The 12,371-nt window shown below is 42.7% G+C and overlaps 4 protein-coding genes across 4 annotated transcripts; 2 read left to right on the top strand and 2 right to left on the bottom strand.

Annotated features, from left to right (window-relative positions):
• Positions 1 to 245: 245 nt before the first annotated feature.
• Rilpl (Rab interacting lysosomal protein like) lies at positions 246 to 4,350 on the bottom strand. The gene is made up of 5 exons (XM_064682355.1): positions 3,250 to 4,350; positions 2,732 to 3,186; positions 2,567 to 2,662; positions 2,366 to 2,482; positions 246 to 802 (listed from the first exon to the last, which is right to left on the bottom strand). The coding sequence occupies exons 1-5, from the start codon at positions 3,862 to 3,864 to the stop codon at positions 739 to 741; spliced, it is 1,347 nt and encodes a 448-aa protein (XP_064538425.1). The 5' UTR covers positions 3,865 to 4,350; the 3' UTR covers positions 246 to 738.
• A 1,043-nt stretch (positions 4,351 to 5,393) lies between these two features.
• Positions 5,394 to 7,904, top strand: LOC135428408 (ESF1 homolog). The gene has a single exon (XM_064682380.1). The coding sequence runs from the start codon at positions 5,458 to 5,460 to the stop codon at positions 7,801 to 7,803; it is 2,346 nt and encodes a 781-aa protein (XP_064538450.1). The 5' UTR covers positions 5,394 to 5,457; the 3' UTR covers positions 7,804 to 7,904.
• On the bottom strand, positions 7,801 to 9,013 carry png (pan gu). Its single transcript, XM_064682381.1, has 2 exons — positions 8,806 to 9,013; positions 7,801 to 8,751 (listed from the first exon to the last, which is right to left on the bottom strand). Exons 1-2 carry the CDS (start codon positions 8,971 to 8,973, stop codon positions 8,047 to 8,049), a joined length of 873 nt encoding a protein of 290 aa, XP_064538451.1. The 5' UTR covers positions 8,974 to 9,013; the 3' UTR covers positions 7,801 to 8,046.
• A 2,352-nt stretch (positions 9,014 to 11,365) lies between these two features.
• On the top strand, positions 11,366 to 12,201 carry LOC135428391 (histidine-rich glycoprotein). Its single transcript, XM_064682356.1, has 2 exons — positions 11,366 to 11,506; positions 11,708 to 12,201. The coding sequence occupies exons 1-2, from the start codon at positions 11,492 to 11,494 to the stop codon at positions 12,101 to 12,103; spliced, it is 411 nt and encodes a 136-aa protein (XP_064538426.1). The 5' UTR covers positions 11,366 to 11,491; the 3' UTR covers positions 12,104 to 12,201.
• The last annotated feature ends 170 nt before the right edge of the window (positions 12,202 to 12,371 follow it).

Raw genomic sequence — 12,371 nt, 5'->3', positions numbered from 1 at the left:
GAACTGGCCATGTTTTGTATAATGTATATAATTTTTTTAAATAATTTGCGTTATTTGGTTAATATATATTGTATGTATATAATATGTATATGTATATATAAATTTAGTTAACATTAATTTATTGAATATATGTATATGTACTTGTATAATTCATTTCCATATTTTGCGCTGTGTCACAGAAATCAAAAATCTTCAAATTGCTGAAATGTTTTTAAAAAAAAATACTGAAAATAAAGAAATACGAAATCGATTCAGTCAGATTTATGCACGCAATTTATAGTTCTTGAGATTTCTGTGGCACAACGAATTAATTTAATAAAGTATAAATTAATAGCTTTAATACTTCAGACAAATACTCGCATGTCTTTAATTTCGTTTTCTTTTTTTGTTCAGCTGCAGTTTGCCGTTGCTTCTTTTATTATTTATAATTTTTTTGTTGTGTGTAAAATTCAGTTGCCAAGGAAAAATAATTAGTTTGTAATTGTAAATGTAGGAATTAACATGGTTTGGATTATGTGTAAAATGTTTGGATCTGGGATCAATGGCAACCGCTGAATTCCGTTTTAGTCTTTGGCACATTTCTCGTTGCTTGCAATATTCGTTCAAAACCAAAACCAAAATGAGTTTTTAACGGCTTTTCAATTTAATAAAAAAACTGATATGTACTTTATGCTTGGACCTGATACGATGAGTTGTATATCTGTACATAATTACGAAACAACCGCATGTTAAGCGAAGTTAGGAGCGAAGCGAGAAGCTTATAGATATGGACAGCCAGAAGAAGCGGGAAACAAAATGCAACCTGTTCGAATATAATCAAATAATGATATCTTTTATCTATGTTTCAACTGTGGCAAATGCAACAAATTGTGGTGCACACACGAAAACTGTTAAGCTATATAAATTGGTACTTGGTTTTCAATTAATTTCTAACAAACAATTCTAGTCATATTTTGTGGAACTTGTATTCTTTTCTTTTTTATCTGGTTAAAATTTGCGGCTAAAAAACGTTTTTATGCTTTTGATTTTGATTCAATTTTGTTAATTTTTGTTCGTTTTATCTCTAATTAAAATTAATTTGTCAACAAACAATCAGCTACAATTCAACGCTGGCTAATTATGATTAATTATAATATGCATTTGCTATGTTATTTTGATCATGTTCATCATATTTTCTTTTAATATAAGGCCGCTTGGGGCAACTGCTACAAAAAGGCTCAATTCGCTATAAAGAGATGGCTACAGGGTTAGAGCGAGATACAGATACATTATGTGAGAAAGAGTGAGAGTGGAAGAGAGAGAGAGAGAGAGAGAGAGAGTTATAGTTATACATAGATTACAGCTTGCCTATATTGCTAATTGCAGTAAATATATAAAATTTCTAAATATATATTTTCCATATAAATATTGCAAATATTTGCTTAGAATAATTTGTTAACAGGAATTCTAGTCTTCGGCTAAGATTTGCAACAGAGGCAACAATTGTTAATGCTTTTTCAAGGATTGTTTTCTAATTAATTAATTTTGTTAATATTAAAACTGTATCGAGCAGTAAGTAGAATAGACTCGAAAAATACACAACTTTGGAATACGTGTTATGCAAATGTTTAAATACGTTTTAATATACTGTTTAAAAACTCGCTACAATTACTAGGTATTCATATTGTATTCATTATGGTTCTCTAATTGGTTAAATTCTTTCAAAACTCACTCACTGGCCTGCAAACTTTGAAAAACTTGCGCATACATTTTGTTCTTTGGAACATTGCATATGTATAGGGTATGTATGTATGTCTAAATGGTTAGATAAGTAGCTATGTAAATATGTATTATGTATAGTAAAATGTATATGTATATGTATATATATCTATATATATTGCGTGTGTGTGTATATGTATTCGGTTCGGTCTCGAAAGGAGTCCGTTGCCCGTTGTGCCTGCTAGTCAAGCATAGAATAGTTCCTTGCATTTTGGTCATAGATTAGATTAGTTAGTATACATATTATTGGGTAGTACAATTACATACTATATGTAAGTAAATGAAAGCATTTTGCGCAAAAGTTGGCATATTAAAGTCAGTAGAACGTCAAAAAATAAAAAATAAAGTTACATATTAAACAATCACGTAAAAAAGAAATAACAACTTAAGATTATGAGAGCACAGCAATCGAATATGTAAATTATGTACATAAAATAAGAAAATGGTAAATACTTAGCGAGCATATAAAACATAGCAAGGGACAGACAGGGACTAAAAATAAATAAATAAAAAGAACAAAAAATAATAATACATAAAACAAAATCAAACCACATAATTAGAATTTTTTGGAATTATGCACTTGTCGCTTAGGCTAAAAGGCATTTACTTCGGCTGGCTGCCGCTGCCGGGCGTGGCCGAGAGCGCCATCTTCGAGAGTGTGGCCAAGGAACGTTTCGGGAATGTATTGCTGCCATCCGCTGGATCCGAGAAAAGTTTACGAAAGCTGTTAACACGCAAAACAATTTAATTAGTCGAACGTGCGTAAATTTAAACGAGCATCAATTTCAAAAACTGTTTTCACACTCACAACTTGCGTATGCCCGACTCGGAGCTTTTCTTCCAGGGCGCATCGTCTGGCTCATAGGGCAGCGGTCCCTGCACGGGCGCATCGTGTCCAGGTGGCCTGACAATAAAAATGGTGTACATAATCATTAGAAATTGTAATTACATTTTAATGTGTGTGTATACGCACGTTTCGCCAGCCACATTGTCATCGTCGACATCAGCCTCAACACCGTCATCGGCCTCGTTGTCGTCATCGTCGTCGCTGTCATCAGAGCTGGATATTTGACGCGTACGTTTGGCACTGGTCGCCGGCTTCAGCTCTGCCAGCTGCTGGTTGAGGTTGTCAATGGTGGTGAGCAGCTCGTCGCGCTCGCTGATTAGCTCCTTGAGCTCTCGCGTCGTATAGCGTGGCCTATTTGGATCATTTTGATCATCATCGTACGACTGCACCAGATCCTCGTTCTCCTTTTCGGCGAGGCCCAAACGCTTGCGCAGCTGATTGATCTCGCGGCACTGGTCCTGCAGCTGGGCTAGAAAATCGGCACGCTCCTCGCACAGCGTCTTCACCTGAGCCTGCATCAGCTTATGGCGTCGTCGCGTGTCCCTTTCCGAGGCCTTTAGGCGCTCCGCCTGAATGTTGACCTGTATAAAACGAAAAGAGAAATACATCAATTGGAGGCTCATCATCCGAAGGCAGTTACTTACATGCTCAAGCTCACTGTACTTGTCCTGGAGTTCGCGTTCACGTTGCTTCAGCTCGTCGCGCTGCTTATAGATCTGCTCCTTAAGCCGCTGCAGAACCTGCGTATCGGAAAGCGCGCTGTGCAGCTCATTGTTGGTCATGCTGATGATGCTCTCGGTTAGGCTGGCGCCCAAGCCGGAGCTTTGTGCAGATGACGATTGCAGGTCTTGGGTTTGCTTTACCAACCGCTTGTTTTCATCCTGCAGCGAGGAAACCAAATCAACCAGCTCATTGGTCTCGCTGCGCCACTGCTCCTCAATTAGCTCCAATTCCTTTTCGAAGCGACGCCGAAACTCTGCCTTCTCCAGCTTTTCGCTCTCCAGCTGTGCGATCTTCTCGCGCAACTCCTGTATGGTAGAGTTCTCGCGCTCATTTTTAGTTGCCAATGCCTCTAGCAGCTCCAGCGTATTGATTATCTTGGGCATTAGACCGCTTACCGCATCGGTGCCATAGCGATCCATGATCCGCTCATACTCCTTGCCAATATCCGATGCCAGATCGTAGACATCGACCACGCCAATGTCATCGATGGCGTCCAAGACCATTTCGCCCATTTCATTGAGATGGAAGCCGGGCATCGAGCGTTGTTGCACTCCCGATTCAACTTCGCTCAGCAGCTGGCGTTGTGCGTTGTGGTGCCAATTATCTATGTACAGGGGGCAGGGGGTTCACTTGGCTTTAAATAAACACATACACGCACGCACACACACACACACAGACGCACTGTTGGTGTATTGAATTCGCATTCACTTTATCTTTTGCGTCGCCCACAGCAAATTGCACATCTGTTAAACAAATTATGCGCATATGCAACGAGCTCGAACTTGGACCTGCAACTGGACCTGGTTTTTATAAATCTTTCGATGACTGCATCATACTCGCTGGATGAGTAATAAATAAAAATTTGCAAGTCCCCCCTCCAAACGGAGCGCTCGCAGCTGTCCACGGAGAGCTATGCAAACCAGCGTTGCTCGCTCTCGCTCTACACATGCGCGCAGCGTTGCTTCTTGCCTGTCATCGAGGTGAGACGTATAAGCATATTAAATTAAACAATTAGTGCAAATTAAATTGATCTTAATGCAATATTGTTACTAATCGCATTATCCTATATTAACTTGCAAAGCAAAATAATTTATTTATATTCATGATCTTAGTGATGCACTACCCCTACGCACCAGTTACTTTTGCGAGTATGCACAGGTATACAGATATACAGTCGCTTCTTTGTATAATGAGCACTGCATGCTCGATTTCATGAAATCAACTTTTAAACATATTGTGTAAATATTTTTTTTTAGCTGTGAGGTTTATATAAGCATCGATTAGCTGCAGTCGCAGTGACTTCAAAATCACAATATTGCTCAACATATTGGCAAATTTGGAATTCAAGGGCTCGCAATGTCTGGCAACACTAGCCTTAGTGCTGCCACTGCTTGCCAATTGTTCCCGCCTAACCGGAAATTTAAAATCCCTCCTAATCTCAATGAAGTAACTTATTAATGTTGAATACACAACTTTAAAGGGAATATATACATATAAAGTTATTACTGATAAAATCGAACCTTATTAAATTATTTTAATCCCTCCCTGCAGATTTGAATAATATTTAAATGTATTATTTTCTAGTTGTTATACTTTTCAAGTTAGGTGCAGTGCGACATTAATGTTTTTATATAAACATATTTATAGACAAAATCAAAATTTGATGTATTCTATATAAACATATATATAATATATATAAACTTCTTGCACCAACTCAGAAATTCGATATTTAAAATGAATCGTTATCGATAGTTAGCACCTCTCAAGTGCTAATTGCGAAGCGTTGGCGATAGTTTCAAACTATCAAATATTCATCGTACAGCGATATCGTTGCTGCACGAAATTCGAAAATCGGCCACTTTAAGAAACTTATATTTTACAAACTTCACAGTAATGTTAAGGCCCGCCTCTGGAAATGAAATCCTTCTTACAGAAAAGTGTAACAGACAGAGCGCTCAGCCTTTTTGGACGTTGGGAAATAAAAGATTAACACGATAACTTTAGAAAATTCAATTTATACTCACATCGATGTCATCAGTGGTGCTCAGACAGATGTTTTGGTATCGATATGTTGTGAACATCTCTATGCACGTGTTGCTGTATTGTTGGCTTATTTAAACAGTAAGAACATGGCCAAAAAGCCGGATAAATCGGTAAAGCCGAAAGCAAAGCCAACAAAGCAGGATAAACCTTCGAAGCAAGAGAATCCTACGACTTCAGCCCAAGCCCAAAATGGTGGTTCTGAAGCGAGTGGCATTTGGAAGGATGAGCGCTTTCAGCATTTGCTGGCCGATCCGCGCTTTCGCGGCGTGCCCAAGGTACAGCGTAAGGTGAAGATCGACAAGCGCTTCCAGGGCATGTTCGACGATGAAAAGTTCAAAGTCAAGTACACCGTGGACAAGTACGGCAGGCCTGTGAATAAAACAAACGCCGAGGATCTGCGCAAGTTTTACGAGCTCGATGAGAACGAGAGTTCGGACGAGGATGGGGAGCAGAAAAAGCCGACGAATGACAATGAGGATGAAGAGCGTCGGGCCGAGGAGCTGGCCATCACACAAGATGACCAGGCCAAAGATGTTCTGCAGCTGGACAGTGATGAAGATGGCACCGAAGTGCCCGAGAACTTGCGCGCGCGTCTAACGAATCCGAATATCGATTATGCACGAGGCGAGGGACGCCTAATGACCGACTCCTCGTCGGATGAGGAGAGTACCGATGATGAGGACGGTCCAGAGCTGCAAATCGATCATGTCTGGGGGGAGCTGGATATGGATGCGGAGTGCACGGAGGAAGCCACACGTCGTCTAGCTGTGTGCAACATGGACTGGGATCGCATACGTGCCCAGGACTTGATGGTGTTGCTCAGCTCTTTCCTGCCGCCCGGTGGCAGCGTTCTGAGCGTCAAAATCTATCCCTCTGATTACGGCAAGGCGCGCATGGCAGAGGAGGATGTGCATGGCCCCACCGAGCTGGTCACCGCCCAGCCCGAGAGCGAGCCGGACTCCGACGAAGAGCTAGTACGTGAGCAGGACAGCGATGCAGAGGAGGGCGACGACTACCACATGGAGAAGCTACGCCAGTATCAGCTGAATCGCTTGCGCTATTACTACGCCGTCGTCGAGTGCGACAGCCCCGCCACAGCGGAGAAGGTGTACAATGAGTGTGATGGCATCGAGTACGAGAGCTCTGCGACGCGTGTGGATCTGCGCTTCGTACCAGATGACACCAGCTTCTCTGAGGACATGCCCACGGACGAGTGCTACGAGTTGCCGGATGCGAGCAACTACAAGCCGCGACAGTTTACCACAACGGCGCTGCAGCAGGCGAAGGTGGATCTGACTTGGGACGAGACGGCTTTGGACAGGCGAGAACTGGGCGACAAGCTGTCCAGCGGCAAGGTGGATCAGCTAAACGACAAGGAACTGCGCCAGATTGTTGCCTACAGCAGCGATGAGGACGAAGACGAGGACGAGGAAGAGCAGGAACAGGCGCAGGAAGAGCAAGAGGAAGAGGCTGATGCTGTACAGAAAAATACAAAGAAGCCAGCGAAGCAAGCGGCAGAAGCAGCCCCAAAGCAGTCAGCTAAACGTCTCAAAGAAAAAGAACGCATTGAAAAGTACAAAAATCTGCTGGCCGAGATCAATGCACAGGAGCTGAAGTCCAAGGAGAAAGACTATGAAATGGAAATGTCCTGGAATATTGATGCGCCCGAGGCGAGCGACACCAAAGAACCAGCCAGCAACACATCTCAACTGACGCCCATCGAGAAGGTGCTGCAAAAGCGCAGCGAGAAGAACAAGCTGCGCAAGGAGCAGCGTCGTCGCAAGCAACTGGAACTTCAGGGCATTGATCCCGATGCGGCGCACGACAGCGACAACGAATCCATACCTGACGGCATCGACATGAACGACTCCTACTTCGCCGAGGAGTTTGCCAGCGGCGACTATGAGCAGCCCAAGCTGAGTAAAAAGGCCAAATCGAAGAAGCAAAAGCACATCAAAGCAACGCCTGCCGATGACGAGGCGGAGGCGCAGCTGGCGCTGCTGCTGGACGATGACGACGACGTGAAACAGCAGCCCAAGCAGCACTTCAGCCTGGCAAAAATACTTAAGGAGGAGCAGGCAAGCAGCAGCAGCAGCAAGCGCAAGCGTCGCAAGCAGCTAAAGAAGTCGAAAAACAGCGAGAGCAAGCCGCAGGATGAGGACAACTTCCAGGTGGATCTAAACGATGAGCGCTTCAATGCCGTCTACAAGTCGCACGAGTATAACATTGATCCCACGCACTCCCACTACAAGCCCACCAAGGGCATGCAGCAGCTAATAAGCGAGAAGTTGAAGCGGCGCCAGCACCAGAACGAGCAGCAGCAGCAGGAGGATGAGGTTGAGCAGCCGGCAAAGAAGCGATCCAAGCAGCAGCTGGAGCAGAACGCGCTGGTTAAGAGTCTAAAGATGAAGATTCAACAGCGCAAGGCGTAGTTAGACGACATTAACAATTTATGGCTTACATCATGTATAATATAACTAGAAATAAAGCTAACAATGTTTAGGATCACATGAAACAGCTGACAATCTAACAATTATAGTATTAATCACAAATAGTCATAGTCTTATGGGGAACAAGGCGGGCAATGCTAACAATGCTTATAATTAATATTACAAATTACAAGAGATGAGAAGCCAGGGAGGGGTTCACAACTTACAACTAATAATTATTTCTGACTAATAGTCATACTTGAAGTAGCGCCCGTAGATGCTTTGCGTGATGTAGGGATCGATGCAGATCAGGTCGGGCAGGCAAATGCGTTGCTCCGGCTTGTAGACAACCATCGATTCACAGAGACGCGCCCAAATGGGTTCGTAGCGTCGCCGCATCACCTGACAGTCCAGTCTGGGCTGAGCCATGGCCTTGACAACACTGCGCACCTGGCCAAAGGGATCGGTCGGCCGGAGCAGCGCTTGAAAGGGATTGCGACCGATGCACAGCTCGTAGAGCACCAGGCCCAGCGACCAGATGTCCGACTTAAAGTCACATTTGGCGCCACACATTATCTCTGGCGCCATGTATAGTGGTGTGCCGAGCACCTGCCACGGCTGCTGCTTGTCCGGCGCATGTACATTGGATATGCCAAAGTCGGCGTACTTGACGCGATCGTTCGCATCGAGCAGCATGTTCTCCGGCTTGATGTCGCGATGTATTACGTGGCGTATGTGCAGATATTCCAGGCCCAGGATCATGTCACTAAAGAAACGCAGCAGCCGCGCTTTGTCCAGCAACCCATTTGCATTTTGGCTAGTCCGTTGGATGACATCGCGCATGGTGCCGTTTGACGCATACTCCATCACAATGTTAACCGTGCCGGAGTGCATGAAGTAGCGTATGAATTGCACGATATGCGGATGCCGCAGCTGTGAGATGATGTAGATCTAAGAAGCGCAGTTAGTTGGCCCATCGATAAGCATATTCAGGTGCTGCATTACCTCCTCCTTGATTAGGGCCAGCTCACTCTTCGGATTGCGCATAATAATGCGCTTCACGCAAACTTTTCGGTCATTGCGACCCTCGCGCTGCAGGCACAAGAAGACACGTCCAAAGGTGCCTTGGCCCAGTATGCGAACAGTGCGAAGATTGGCATCACCCAGATCCATGGCACAGGCTTTGCAAGACGACAGGTAAACAGTTACATTTCATGCGTCGCGCGCAATATCGATAGAACAAGCATCATTTTTATCGAATCGATTCACTTTTTTTCGATTTATCTTCTATAAAACCCGGAATGTTTGAACTTTTTTGATATCGTTGTTACAAAATCATAAAAATAAAGGGTCCAATAGATTTCTATTCTTGTATTTTATTCAAAGCTAGGTAGAGTTTCCTTCTTTTAAGCATTAATTGCTCCTCATCAGTAGCTGCCAGCGAACAGGTAAGCATTATGCCAACCGACTCGTCCAGAGGAGTCAGATTTTGTTTCTGTTTCTCTCCTTCTGATTGGAGTTATGTGAATCAGTTCCGCGTGGAGTATTTCCCGATTTGCAATATAGCACGAAATTTTCGATAGAATACATCAGTAAGTGATTCTTAGATAAGTAAAAAGAAAAAATTACTATGAGTAACTTTTGGCTTTTAAGCCTGATCCACGCAATGACTGATGTGCTTCTTCTTCCATCTCAGCTGTTTGAGGAGTCGGCAATTGTAATCGGACAATCGCTTGCGCTAACAACAGGTGGCAGCTCTGGCTACCGGCTACGTGACGGCTATGAATTTAAATTTGTAAGTTTAACGGTGTTTGTCGACTTCCTGCGATATGGGAAGAGGATTGATATTATGTAAACGTCTTAGCGCTTATTAAATGAATTAATTAAAATGGTTGTTGTGGCAGGCGCGTTTTTCACAGCGGCAACGGCTTGTTATGCAAATTTCGTCGTCACCGTGCAGAAAAGTAGTTTACTTTTACTTTTGGACTGCACTCGCGCTGCCGATGGAAGCATACTAACCCAAAGAAATTCAATCGATTGCGCACACAACGGTACTCTAACAGTAAAAAGCAGCAGCAGCAGCAGCAGCAACAACAACATTTGGCAGACAGTTTAAACTGTTTGCAGCGGCTTTAAGCTTCGGCTCGAATCTACATTTTTATTTTTGGGAAATTTTTGCAACTTAAAGCTTCCTGAGCCAAATACAGACATTCACTGCATGATTATCTAATCGCACTGCATTTTAATTGCTAACACTTTTATTTATGTGCATTTAAATGCTAATTGGAGCACTAGGAAACCGATTTAAACGCTTGATAGTTCGATTATAAGTCAATTAGCTGGCGGCACGAGAAGATTGGGAAAGTATTTACGCAAACATCTATACATTTATGAGCATTTATAATCGTTAAACGTTTTCGAACCTTTCACTGCCAAACCCTTGCGCTACACCGTAAATTGCAGCATGCTGCAAGCTCTTTGTTTTACCTATGCGAACATCGAGCGTTGGCAAAGCCCTCACCTCATAATTAGGGCTGTCGATCCATCATTCGTGCCAGCAATTTCTAAAGCATTCATAAATCTTACATTTACATATTTGTTGTTGTTGTTATATTTATTTTTTGGGGCGCGGCTTGGAACGAGGAAGCGTAGCAACGAGTCTTGCGACACAATTGTTATCGCAGCGTAGCTGATAATTATTAAAAAAAAAACACATTTTTAATTAGCTCATGCAAAACAGGAAGATTATCTATCGGTCAGCTTGCACGCACTCGTTTCCCAAATGGGGGAAAACCCCCTAAAGAGATTTAAATTTTCATAAAATGAAAAAATGTCACCAAATGGCTAATTGGCGTAATTCCTGCGCTTTTCAACTAATCAAACTGAATGTTATTTATTAACGTAATTTGATATGTGTTTCTTTGATTGTTTTCTTTTGCCTGACCGTTATATATGAGTGTGTATTTTTTTTAATATGTTTATTTTTTGTGCAATTACCTTGCACTTGCATTACATATTTGTGCACCGCTCGACCGGTTAGTGGTGGCGGCGGTGGTTAACCCGCGTGTGGTGGCTGCCACACAAAACAACAACAACAGCAGCAACAACAACAGCAACAACAGCAACAATTGGCAACGGGTTTTCAATGGAAAAGCGCCTGCCTCAAGTGACGGCCAGGCGGGCGTATACGTAATAATTTTTAATTGTACGAGTTTCACACGCAGCAAGAGAGTGTATGAGTGTGCGTGCGAGTGTGTGTGTGTGTGTGTGTGTGTGCAACAATAACAACAAACAAAGCTAGCGACAACTTCTCTTATATGCCGCTAACGACTTCGACTTCGACTATGACTTCGATTTCGATTGTTGTTGTTGCCCATTTTGAAGTTCGTTGCCGCAGCTACTCAATTGTTGTTGTTGTTGTTGTTGATGTTGTTGCTTGTGTTGCTTGTGTTGCACATTTCACTTGCTCGTAGCCTGTTCGCATCGGCTCGCACACATCATTTTTTCGGGTATAAATCGAATCTGGTCCCAAACGCCAAGCCACATTCAGTCCAGCAACGTCAAGGAGTCCACAGCCAGCCAAAACTCCTAAACAAACATTTCTTTTTCTTTTGAAAAGTTATTCAAATACATTTTTTTTTCTTTGAGTTATTTTTTGTGCGTGTTTGTGTTAAGCCGAAAACTAAACAAAATGCTGAAATTTTTTGTAAGCAAAATACATTTTAGTACAAAAAAAAAAGAAAACTTAAATGCCGGCCAAGCAAAGTTTGAAGAAATAAATTAACTAAGAATTGAAAAATTTAAATTTCAAACAAATCCTGCATTCAACTAATCCTTGTGCTCAATTTCTATTATGTTAATATATTTTTGTTTTGTGTCTGTGTGTTTTTTTTTTCTGTTGACTTAGCTTCCGTGTCTGGCGCTGTTGGCACTGAGCAGCGCGTTGAAAATTCACGAGTACGAGCATGAGGAGCACGCCAAGTACGAGCCGGAACATGAGGAGACCGAGGTGCATCATGAGGTGGATCACAAGCACGCCACATCGCATCAGAGCGTTAAATTCCATCACTATCATGCCGTGCCCGTCTACATTAAGCACGAGGATCAGCATCTGGTCAAGAAGCCCATCGAGATTGGCGGCACCAAGCAGAAGTTGAAGATATTGCACCCCAAAACTGAACACAATCACAATCATGGACTTGTGCTGGAGAACCACAGCGAGTCGCATTTGCACGAGCATGGACACTACGAGGAGCCAGTGCATCATTCCGAGCACTACGAGCATTATGCGCACCACGAATAGGCGTAGCTGGGGCCCTTTTAGACCCAATTCTCCCTAACCCATTTTGCCAAATAATTTTTAATATTTTCTCATATCAGATGAGAGTCTGTTTCTTAAATATGTACCTAAGTTTAAGGCTTTGTTTTTTTTTGTGAAATAAAATTTTGCCCAGAGTATTATTAAAAAAAAAACAAGCGAGTATTATTTTTGACAGCAGAGTATTATGAGATAATGATAGCATAAATAAAAATGAAGAGGAGCTAATCATGAATTATTTAAATTTATAAGC

This window comes from Drosophila montana, unplaced genomic scaffold (genome assembly GCF_035044405.1).
Source record: "Drosophila montana isolate Dmon_TW-CO22-7 unplaced genomic scaffold, ASM3504440v1 contig_2481_1, whole genome shotgun sequence".
NCBI classification, from domain to species: Eukaryota; Metazoa; Arthropoda; class Insecta; order Diptera; family Drosophilidae; genus Drosophila; species Drosophila montana.
Note: the sequence above shows the minus strand (reverse complement) of the source record. Positions and strands in the feature narration are given on the sequence as shown.

Bases quoted from the DNA above. Each gene is read 5' to 3' on its own strand.
- Rilpl (XM_064682355.1), bottom strand. From the start codon at position 3,864: ATGCCCGGCTTCCATCTCAATGAAATGGGCGAAATGGTCTTGGACGCC. The intron at 3,187-3,249 runs GTAAGTAACTGC...CGTTTTATACAG, and splicing joins AGTACAGTGAGCTTGAGCAT to GTCAACATTCAGGCGGAGCG. The intron at 2,663-2,731 runs GTGCGTATACAC...TTTTATTGTCAG, and splicing joins GACAATGTGGCTGGCGAAAC to GCCACCTGGACACGATGCGC.
- LOC135428408 (XM_064682380.1), top strand. From the start codon at position 5,458: ATGGCCAAAAAGCCGGATAAATCGGTAAAGCCGAAAGCAAAGCCAACA.
- png (XM_064682381.1), bottom strand. From the start codon at position 8,973: ATGGATCTGGGTGATGCCAATCTTCGCACTGTTCGCATACTGGGCCAA. The intron at 8,752-8,805 runs GTAATGCAGCAC...TGCGCTTCTTAG, and splicing joins TGGCCCTAATCAAGGAGGAG to ATCTACATCATCTCACAGCT.